The sequence below is a fragment of the Palaemon carinicauda genome, chromosome 24 (assembly GCF_036898095.1).
Source record: "Palaemon carinicauda isolate YSFRI2023 chromosome 24, ASM3689809v2, whole genome shotgun sequence".
NCBI lineage: Eukaryota > Metazoa > Arthropoda > Malacostraca > Decapoda > Palaemonidae > Palaemon > Palaemon carinicauda.
This window is the reverse complement of record NC_090748.1, coordinates 22,886,244-22,898,743: the sequence shown is the minus strand read 5'-3', so window position 1 is coordinate 22,898,743 and position 12,500 is coordinate 22,886,244. Positions and strand designations below refer to the sequence as shown.

The following is a 12,500-nucleotide window of genomic DNA, read 5'->3' as shown; positions in this document are numbered from 1 at the left end:
TCTGAAAATTTTGGACACGTAAGTTAAACTACACTATATAAATATATATATATATATATATATATATATATTTAGAGAGAGAGAGAGAGAGAGAGAGAGAGAGAGATGCATATCTCTCTCTCTCTCTCTCTCTCTCTCTCTCTCTCTCTCTGTATATATATATATATATATATATATATAAAATATATTTTATATATGTATATATATATATATATATATATATATGCAGAAGAACCACAGGGAAAATGAAAATACAGAATATACACTTGAGTCCTGACTAGTTTCGTATATTCTGTATTTTCATTTTCCCTGTGGTTCTTCTGCATCTGAGCATCACGTTTTCCTGTGATTTTTACGCATATATATATATATATATATATAGAGAGAGAGAGAGAGAGAGAGAGAGAGAGAGAGAGAAGAATACTTCCTTGTCTTATATATTTGTTAGCAAGTTATCAAAGTCTTGGAAAATCTCATACAGCCACTCCTGACATTCTATGCTGGATAGAAATTATTTCTCTCTCTCTATCCCCTTTTTTTTTTTTGCTTAATCTCGACATTGATGTTTTAATAGATTACAGCATTCTATTCGTTTGTAAAACTTTAAGTACTAAGACTTTAGCAAGTAAATGTAACTTTCGAGAATAATCATAATTCCCATTGATATTTCTTTTTATGAGTAATAAAACAACATCGACATATACTGTATATGTGTATCAAATCTGGTCAACACAAACTCTCTCTAAGTTATAAAGTTCGCTAATTATAGTAAATTTTCCGTCTTACTCTTATATTAGCGCCTTTACGTTGTGTCTTCTTTCCTTAAACCCAATAAGATATTATCTATATGAGTTTGTCATATTATTGTGTATAAATTATCCATTTAAATCCGTAAATTAAGATAAGGATTATTGGGAGAGAATTTTCTTTCAAGAAGGAAAAGAAAGCTGTTCGTGTCAGTGTTTGACGAGAACAAAGAAGAAGAAGCTTCTATTTATCGACACACAGGCAGCCAATCAACATTATTGTCTTGAATTAAGTTCTCTCGCCCACTTTCTTCCCACGCTAGTGTCTGTTTGATTGTATTTGTCTGGATATAAGATTTCCTTTATGTGTCTCTAGAGTGAAGAAAGAGTAAAATGCAGAAAGGAATATTAGATTCGAAAATAGTGCTCCATTAAGGATTATCACATTGTTATAAAATGTTTTAAGGTAGAAAACAATATAAAAACCAGCGCCGAACTCATTTCAGCAAATGTTTCTGATGTTACAATAGGTATGATACAAATTGTAGAATTATAATAGTAAAATACCCGCATCGTAGATGCTTACATAAAATTAAAAAAGTCCTAATCTCAGCGCTGAATAATGTAGATTATTCGATATAAAGTGTTTGTCTACATAGCCAATCAAGCTCAGTTTTAACTAATTGGGTTACCGCTACTTATATATGCATAAGAAAAGATGAATAAAATCTTTCATTTGAGGCAATATGTTTAAGGTGTTTCTGTAGATTCTATTTCAATTTCATTGATATTTCTTAATAACATCAGTAATTAGGAAAAATAATTTCCCATAAACAACCATATTATTAATTGATTATTTCTTAACGTTATTTATAATATGCTGTTTATCAAATACACTTTTTATTGAGCTGATACCTCAATATACAACTTCATTCTATTACCTATAATACTCATTGTAGCTTACTATATATTATTATGAATATATTAAATACATTTTAAAAAGGCAAAATAGTATATAAAATTTAGGCCTGAAAAATATAGTAATATATAAAAGCTGGCAATAATTATTTGAAATAGATGTAAAATAGTCTTTTGTTCTTTATTCAATCATTGTAATGAGAGAAAAATCAGTAATTAATATTTCCACTTAGACTTAAAACAAAACACTTCATATATATAAAGTTTCTTGCCACAAAGATTATTTCAAATCTTCCCTAACTATAAGTCATAATAAAAAAAAATCTTCTTATACATACTTTTCGTAGAATTTACACCTGGAATAGACGTGTATTCTTGACTACTTTAATCATATCACGTTGATTAAACATTTAATTGTAATTAATGATGTCAAAATTAATCATGATCGTTTGAGACGTTTTACATATATATATATATATATATATATATATATTTATATATATATATATATATATATGTATATATATATATATATATAAATATATATATATATATATATATATGTATATATATATATATATATAATGTACAATGAAAAAGATACCAACTGAAAAACTAAATAGATTTTATTAAAGGTAACACTCTAAAACTCCCTTTGATGGCTTGCAAAGAGTAATGATAGTGGAAGGGTGAGACTCAGTCATGAATGAAGTGTTGAATTGTGCATTTTATAGGTGGTCTCGTGTTTCTCTCAATGAACATTTTTATTTCATGATTCTTTTTTATTTTGTTATTTGATTTTTTAGTGCCATTTTCTATATACTCTTTCCAGATCAAATAAAAGAAAAACGAAAAGGCAAGATTTTAAACTATGTAAAAGGGTTATCAATGGATGTGTTACAATATTGTCTCCATGTATACGAATATCCCACAGAAAATGTCGAGTGAAACTTGTGCAAATATGCGCAAACGCAGACACAAACATACATACTCACACATACTCTGAAATCTGAATTGGCATCACGAGTATACAGAGATTTAGGGCTGAAATAAAAGTTGATATTGAAAAAGATTCCCCTTTTTAAATTTTTTAAAACATTGTCTCTGGAAAGTGATGGATGGTGTAATACTATTGGAGAGCATAGATATCTATAGATAATAGTATATAAGACTAGCAGAGAAAATGGATAGTTACTGAAATGTATGTTTTTTTTTTTTCATTAAATGTTTAATTTTAAAAGAAATGAATACTGAACGCATTGATCACTGATGTACAAAATCTTTGCCCGAAAAATATTGTATAGCTTTCAGCGGATAAAACTCTCAGGAATCACTTGGCTAATTACTGTTTTCAAAACGGACGTGTTTTACAGATCTATAGGAAATTTTCCTAGATCACTTGTAAATGATCCATTTAGTTATTTATTTAAGGAAATTGCATCCAACATAATTTAAAGGAAAATGGTTCTAGATATAAATAAACGACACATTTGCTTTATAAAATGACCGCTGAATTTGGGCATTCTGGGATTTCGATTTTAATGTCAAGTAGCTACTACCTATTCCAGCCGAATTACCGCATAGGCAAACTAGGCATTTGCGTAGGGTCCCGCACATTTGGGGGCCCCGCGATCCAAAGGGTTCTGATTACGGAATTGGTGAAAAGAAAAGAAATCTACCAGAATCTCAGTGACAAGTTTGGATTTCTGTTCAAAATTACTACTATGCCAGATGCAGAATTGAGAGAAGCTGCATTAAAGTTGCAACAACACCTTTCAGCAGATGTTCAGGACACATTTGTTGAAGAAATAGTCCATTTTTCTGGGTATATGAATCAGATTAAAGCTCCACCTGAAAAATGTGCGCCCTCAGCTGCTTTGAAACATTTAAGAAATGCAGGTATCTCAGAAATCTTCCCTAATGTTGACATAGTGTATCGCCTTTACCTAACACTTCCAGCTACTAACTGTGAAGGAGAACGTTCATTTTCTGTTTTGAAAAGAGTGAAAAACCAGCTCCGTTCAACAATGAGCCAAGACAAATTGTGTAACCTAGCCTTGTTGACCATTGAGTCTGATCTAACAAGAAATATTGATTTTCAGAGTATAATTGATGATTTTGCCAATATGAAATCTAGAAAGAAATTTATTTAAGAAGTCCCTGTGAAGTTAATATATGTACATGCATGATTTGATGATAATCACAAAAAGGGACTGTAGAGGTTATGTTAAATACCAAAGGTGTGTATGATGCTATTGCTTTAGTAACCTAGGATTCTTCTGTTTCTTTTCTTTAAACATATAATTAGATAAGCGTAATGGTAAATAATAATGAAAATTGAATTATTATGTTAAAGGAGATGGGTATAAGATGGCAAAGATTTAATTATCTAGAAATACTGTACTTTGAGTTTCTATTTTTGATATGAATGATTTACTGGTTATTATAGGCTTAATGGCAAAATGTGATATAAACGGAATGATAACAGTGGCTGTGTTGAATGTAATAGGTATAGGGTTTATATGATTTGATAGTCTTATGCATGATACAATGATAACAATAATGGTCAGTGATATATAAAGGGAATGATACTGCTGTAGTGGTTATGCTGAATATAGTAGGTACATGATGTCACTACTTTAATAGCCTAATCTAGTAATACTATGCTGTCTTGAGCTTATTCGCTTTAAAATGCAAGATTTAACAAGATAGTTATAATGGCTGTTGGTAAATGGTTTTGGTTGCCTTGATGTACTTTCCCTATTAAATTTAATCTAAATAGCCAGAATGTATTTAATTAGACATTAAACCGGCTCACACCGACAACACCCACCCCACCCCCAAGCTGGAAGGGGTTGCTTCGCTTACCCGTAACTCAAAGGGGCCCCCGCCAACCTGAATAGCCTAGGGCCCAGAGACTTCTTAATCCGGCCCAAGTTGGACCATATGTTTATAGCTAATATCTTCAAAATAATCAATCACACCAGAATCACTTGCTATCAGCCACCCTTCTCTGAATTGTTGATGCTATAGTGCATTGACAAATGAATCTAATTAGAGCGTTTACTCTTAGAATTTTATTGCATCGTAGCCGACACCGTCGCACCAGTGAAGGGATTTGAACAGGTAAAGTTGTGACGTCATCACAAACTACATTGTCTTCCCCACACTCCATCCCCTTCATTTTCCTCCCCATTTCCTCCTTTCACTTTTCATCTCTCTCTCTCTCTCTCTCTCTCTCTCTCTCTCTCTCTCTCTTTTGTTATCATTAAGTATTTCACTGTTAATTTTCTTCTACTTTTATTTCTTTTGTCTTCCCTACATACCTCTCCTTTTTTCTGACTATCACTCTCGTTTTCTTGTATTTCCTTTCTTTTGTCTCCTTTTTATCAAGATTTGATATCATTCCATGCTGATTTTTTTTATTCACAGTAGTAGATCTTATTTCTGTAATGTAAATAGGTGAACTACAATCTTTTCCTAACTCCTCCCCAATCCTTCCATGTATATGTTCTGGTGAGCCACGTACAGCAGGCAATGTTGGTCACATTCTGCAATTGCATAGGAAAGTGCCTCATCGCAGCCATGCCCACCATGCTACGTTGTAATCATAGTTCTATAACGGCTATTGCACTACGAATTTTACAGTTTCAATCGAAAGAAAGCAGCCAAGAAATTGCGGTTTAGTTAGGACAGATACGAAACGTGCGCTTATTTTCTATTTTCATAAATGGAACTTTCAACGGCATCCCTTTAATATCTGCGTTACAACTAATAATTTTGATGATATATGAAATGTTATAGACCTGTAATAATATAATTTGAAGGTTAACCTTCATTATTGGTATGCTGAGTGAAGAGTTGAAAAGGGTGGTTATCATCCTGGAGGAAACTTCATCAACCATTGTGTTGTGATTACTTCACAAGATGGGGTTCGGGTATAAGACTTCACAAAGAGAAGTGTACATGGAAAAGGGAATCTATATATTATGTTGTTCTATAAATGCTGTTTAATCACTCAGGAAGCATTTGGAGTAAGGAAGACGGGTAATTTACATCGACGAGACCGATTTACTACCCAGATCCACCACAGTACATAGTGAATGGACATATCACAGCCTAACAGCAGTAGGCTACCACCTTCAGCTGCCAAGTGCCTCAGTGAGGGTGAGTGGTTTGTGGTAGTAGCAGTGACAGACGAAGGATTCATTGACGAATTAGTTCTCTGCTACCCTCCTAAGAAAAAAATAGGAGGCCCATGATGAAAAGAACAGCAACCTATTCATGTGCTGGCTAGCATTGCAGCTTCTGCTTGTACTCTCTGAGCCATCAGTTAGCTAACAGAGGAGAGCCATTGCCCCATCACTGCCACCTAAATGTCAGAGATCGTGAAATGGCTAGAGTCATGCAGGCTACCAATCCCAGAAACCTGCAACGTGCCCTGAGCTGTTGTTGATCTACAAAGAGAACCGGGCTAAACTTCGCTACATGTTGACAAAATTATCTGGTCATGGGATCATGAGGTTATCCGGCTAGCACCTGCTCATCCCGAGTTAAACATGACTGAACAAGTTTGGGGCTTTATGTAGCGACAATATATGTTCAACGCTGTGGAGATTTGCCAGGGTAGATCTGCAGGAGGCAAAGCTGATCGCATCTCAACTGTATACATTTCATACAAGCAGGTACACTGTAATGGTTTTAATTTTTAATCTTATCACTTGCTCTTCCATATCACTGTTAAGAGACCAACCAGCGCTATCATACTAGCACAAGCTTTATCATTTTTTTCTAATTTCAGTGACGTTCTTCCTCGGAAGTGTCTGTATATAAATCAATGATTGTTGCAATTAATGAAGTTTAGTTGCATTCACCTCGCCTCTCAGTTATCACCTAACTGGCACCACACCCATGGGTGACATTGGAGGGTCCAGTTCACTCCCAATTTACATCTTACTGGAGTTTCTTCTTCTTGAATAATGCCACCTTACTACTCTGGCTCTGCTATCAGCACTATACCCTTAAAACTAACCCACTTCGCCGGTGTAGAGGCATTAGGCTGGTTGCAGGGTGCTAACGTCCAGTTTCACGTAAAGGGCGTGACTCGCTCAAGCAGCAATCTGATATTTCCCAGAACTATCAGATTGGCTTTCCGACTAAGGGGACACCCCAATGGCATATGACGCCCTCAAAACATACCTCCTGGATCAGTACTCCCTGTTGCCAGCTGCCCTCATAGCCAAACTTTTCAGCTCTCTCAATAACCATTGGAGAGCTAAAAGGCCTCGATCACCTTCAGGGAAATAACCAGTATCGCTTGCAAGACACCTGCCACAGACGACTCTCCACGTGAAGTGAATCTACTTCATACCTTTCAGGTATGATGCCTACCTGAACCTGTACGGGATGCCATCCCCGATGTCGCAATTTTGCCCATGAAAGACCTGATGACCAAAGTCGAAGCCCTTTTGTACACTTCACCACCTTCAAGACAACCATCAACGCCTCTACTTTTGACAAAGTGTACAACTATTCAACATCGACCAAAGTTGACGTGAATGCAGTAGGACACAAATCCCCACCCCATGACATGCTGGGAAGGCGACAAAACCACCCACCACCCACCACTCGCTCATGCCCCAACCAATGACCTTTACAGCCACTTACTGACACCCTTCAGCCACAGATATGCTACTACCACTCCAGATTCGGGGCTGGTGTGAAGAAGTGTTCGTTGCCCTTGTCGCTAATCTTTTCTTTTTCATGATGCAGGTATGGGCATGCAATTTTTGGTAGACATGGGTGCTTGCAATTCTCTTCTTCCAAGGCCACTCACCAAGACACAACCTAGACTGTCTAATTCTGACCGACATCTACTTAGTAGCTTTAAACAGATCTGCTATCCCTAACCATGGTTACGAGAATCTCACATTATCCTTTGGAAGCATCAAATATCACTGGAAGTTTCTCGTTGGCAGTCCTCGGCTCGAATTTCCACACCTATTATCACCTCCTGATGGATGTCCCTTATCATTATTATTATTATTATTATTATTATTATTATTGTTGTTGTTGTTGTTGTTACTTGCTAAACTACAACCCTAGCTGGAAAAGTAGGATGCTTAAGCTCATAGGCTCCAACAGGTAAAATAGCCCAGCGAGGAAAGGAAAAAAGGAAAAATAAAATATTTTAAGAAGAGTAACATTAAAATAAATATCTCCTATATAAACTATATAAACCTTAACAAAACAAGAGGAAGAGAAATTTGATAGAATAGTGTGCCCGAGTGTACCCTAAAGCAAGAGAGATCTAATCCAAGATAGTGTAAGACCATGGTACAGAGGCTATGGCACTACACAAGACTAGAGAACAATGGTTTGATTTCGGAGTGTGCTTCTCCTAGAAGAACTGCTTACCATAGCTAAAGAGTCTCTTCTACCCTTAGCAAGAGGAAATTGGTCACTGAACAATCACATAGGGTACATATGTTGTCAGGTGAATGTGGACAGAGGAGAATATGTAAAGAATAGGTCAGACTCTTCAGGGTACGTGTAGGCAAAGATGAAATGAACCGTGACCAAAGAGAAGGATCCAATGTAATACTGTCTGGCCAGACAAAGGATGCCATAACTCTCTAGTGGTAGTATCTCAATTGGTGGCTGGTGCCTTGGCCAACCTTCTATCTACGGCTATTCAATGAAGACTCATACTCATCCACCTCTCTTCAACCTAATCCCTATAACCTTACTCTCCACACCACCATACCCATTGGTATATACACTCACCTCCTCACATCGTACCCAGAAGCCTTTCATACAGAACTTTGCCAAACGACCAAGGTTCCTGTTAAACACAGTATTTGTCACCATATGAATATGACGGGGATCCCAGTGTTTGCCAGATTCAGGCTCCTGGCACTGAAACGTTTGGCAGCCACTAAACAAACATTCAACAAAATGGAAGAAATGAGTCTTTTCCAAAAGGCTCCTAGCCCATGATTGTCACCCTTAAACACCGTCCTGAAGAAAGACAGCTCCATGCATCTTTGTGGGGATTACAGGCATTTGAACATACAGACAGAACCGGATTACTACCTCCTTCCAAACCTTGCCGATATGACCTCATACTTACACAAAGCTAAGATTTCCTCCACTCTCGACCTCCTGAATGGGTATTATCAGGTGCCCATTACCCCATAAGACATCCCTAAGATTGCCAGTTCCAGCCGCTCTGGTACATACGTTTTCAATTACTCCTGTTATGGCCTTTGTAATGCTGTTGCCACTTTTCAACTTTTCATGGATGGTATCTAAAGGGGACGTCCCCTTTTATGTATGTTATATGGATGACATACTTGTTTTCTCTTTCTCTAAAGAGGAATACCTCTGTCACCTACACATCACGCTCAACCGCCTACAACAGATTGGCCTTCTTGTTCAGTACGACAAGTGTACCTTTAGTGCCAACAAAGTGTAGTTCTTAGGGAGATGTATAACTATTGAAGGAGTCCAACCCCTCCCTGAGAAGGTGGCCGCCGTTCAGAACTTCCCCATGCCCTCAACTGTCAAAGCAGTGCAAGAATTCTTGAGCATGATCACCAATTATCACGGTTTGTTGTCATTCATTGCATTAACTCTTGCCACTCTCCTCACTCCCCTTAAGGGAAAGCCAAAGGACCTGAATCCGATTCATTTTCACGAAGTTGCCTTATTTAACACAAAAAAATGTCTTATCAACCGCTGCTGCTCTCACCAATCCTCTGCCACATGCACCTCGCCTTCTCTCCACCAATGCCAGTGACGTCGCAATTAATGCAGTACTCGAGCATTTGATCAACGGTTGCCCTGCTCATTGGCCTTCTTCAGTAAAAGCTATTCAAGGTAGAATCTTACAACTCCAGCGTTGACCATGAATTGTTAACGGTGCACTTGGGTGTCCTTCACTTTTGCCAATAATTAGAAGATATACCCTTCATCATTCGCACACACCACATGCATCTGGTGCCCGCCTTCAACACCAACAATCTCTCTGCCCTGGCTGAATAAAATTGCTCCCTTCAAAACCTTCCTGGGAAAGTGAATCCCATTTTCGATGCCCTGTCAAGAAACACATCGGCCAACATTAATCTGGGATTAGATTACAAGACCTTGGAAGAAGCCCAATGAAAAATAACAAGAGTACCAAGCATGTATGACAACCTGTAATGTTCCCGTCATATACATATGTCTTACTATCATGTTAAATAGACAGATTGGATATCCCTGACCTTATTACTACTGACAGGGGTACCAATTTCACTTTTCAACTGTGGACATCATTAGCGAATCTCCTGGGAATCCCTCTACATTAGACAACCGCCTACAACTCTACTGTCAACAGAATGGTTAAACTTTTTCATCCCAACCTCAAAGCAGCTTTGGTGTCCTGATATAAGGATTCAAACTGATGAACCCAGCTTCACTGGGTCCTCTTGGGACTGACTACCACTCATAAACACATCCTGGATGTCTCGGCAGCTGTCATGATATATGGCGACCCGTTGGTTGTCCCTGCAGAATTTTGTCCATCTGCAACCCCCACTGACAATATCCAGCGCCTACGTCACGTTGTGGGAGAATTTACTCCATACCACCAGACTTACAAGCCCTAGAGAAGCAACACATACATACAGATTTGCTTAAGGTATCATATGTTGTCCTGTTCAACGACACCAGCAAACCAACGATAACACCCCCTTACACGGGCCCCTTCCTTGTGATCCATCGAACAACGAAGGTGTTCTTACTGAACATCCGTGGCAAAGAAGACTGGGATCCTTTATCCCCTAAACCTGGAGCATGGAGCTCCAATTCACTTCTGTGTCATTCTAAGTGGAGAGCAATGTACCGCACGTGTTCCATACACGCTTCTAATTTGCAACGGTTTTGACTTTTTATCTAATCACTTGCTCATCCATGCACTGGCAATAGACCTCTAATAGTGCTATCAATCTAGCAAAATCTTTATAATGTTTGATTTTTTCTGATGTTCTCCATCGAAAGTCACTATATATAAACTCGATAATTGTTTAGTAGCCAAGGAGCTGTAGTCTGGTTCTGTGAGACAGTACAGATCATCCAAGGACAGCACTGGTCATCAGACAATATACATGAAAATGGGGAACCCGTCATCATCACAATGGACAGCAATGACGAGGATGATCTGTTTATCCATAGTGGTATGGAAGGGAAATGAATTACAAGCCTAGTTATTTTCATGAATTCCCCACACATCATATGTATACATTTGTTATCGATTCCCCTCTCCGGATGAATAATACTCAAGACTTATCATTTACTGTTAGAGAGAGAGAGAGAGAGAGAGAGAGAGAGAGAGAGAGAGAGAGAGAGAGAGAGAGAGAGAGAGAGAGAGAGAGAGAGAGAGAGAGAGAGTGAAAATAGGAATTAAAAGCAGTTAATTGTTGATGGAGAAAAGTGATAAAAAGTATAAAGGAATTAGGGAACATAGCAACCAAAAAGAAGAACCTTACCTTATTGCCTTATTACCTTATTTTATGTTTGGGTTCCCCCAGGTCCCTCAGTGTGAGTCACCTCGTATATCCACCAGAGAGTTGCTAATGCATCTTCCGGTGTATTTTGCCTCTTCCAGTCATGGATGGTCTGGGATGCATCTTAGGTATTTATCGAACTTATTCTTACACATATCTACGCTCACTCCTGATATGTTTCTTAGATGAGCTGGCAGTACAATAAATAGTCGCTGCATTATCGGTGCTGGTGCGTAGTGGATTAATGTCTTGTGCGCCTTCCTTAGTTTTCCTGGTATATTTTTTGGCCCTATTAATCTACCTCGGCTTGCTCTTTCTGATATTTTTAGCTCCATGATGTTTTCAGTAATTCTTTCTATTTGCTCCCATGCTTGTATTATCATGTAACGTTCTCTTCTCCTTTCTAGACTGTATAGTTTTAAAAATTGCAGTCTTTCCCAGTAGTCAAGGTCCTTAACTTCTTCTATTCCAGCAGTATAGGACCATTATACACTCTCTATTTGTGCAATATCCTTTAGTTAGTGTGGGTACCATATCACCTTGCAGTACTCGAGTGTACTACGTACATAAGTTTTATAAAGCATAATCATGTGTTCAGCTTTTCTTGTTTTAAAGTGTCTGAATAACATTCCCATTTTTGCTTTACATTTAGCCAACTGTGTTACTATTTGGTCGTTGCCTAACATATTCCTATTTAACATTACACAAAGGTCTTTAATTGCTTCCTTGTTTGTGATTGTCTCATTATTAGGTCCCCTGTATGCATATACCATTCCTTCTCTGTTTCCAGAATTTATTGATTCGAATTTATCGGAGTTAAATACCATCCTATTTATCTCCGCCCATTCATATATTTTGTTTAGATCTCTTTGTAGTGAGTTCCTATCTTCATCACAAGTAATTTCTTTACTTATTCTTGCGTCATCGGCGAAACTTCTCACTACAGAGTTTTTAACATCACATTCTATATCTGTGGCACGTCAGGTATTACCTGAGCTTCATCGGATTTCTCGTCATTTGCAACCACTGTGTTTTCTGTTTTGCAAGAATTCTTTTACCCATTTTCCTATCTTTCCCACAATACTATGCTTTCTCCTTTCTTGTTGGAATGTGGTTTATTTGTTGTATATTATGTTCTAAGAGCATATCTTGAAGCTTTTCAAATTGCCTCTTATCTTCTGCGCTACTATTACTCTCTTTTTTATATGTATACATACAACCACTTTCTTCTATCCGTTCTTTCCAATCCACGAAAAGAAAGTTAAAATCTCCGGATATGAGTATATTC

At 37.5% G+C, this 12,500-nt stretch overlaps 1 protein-coding gene across 1 annotated transcript; it reads left to right on the top strand.

The window, feature by feature from the left end:
- The first annotated feature begins 3,166 nt into the window (after positions 1 to 3,166).
- LOC137618298 (uncharacterized) lies at positions 3,167 to 3,817 on the top strand. Its single transcript, XM_068348468.1, has one exon. It carries the CDS (start codon positions 3,167 to 3,169, stop codon positions 3,815 to 3,817), a length of 651 nt encoding a protein of 216 aa, XP_068204569.1.
- The last annotated feature ends 8,683 nt before the right edge of the window (positions 3,818 to 12,500 follow it).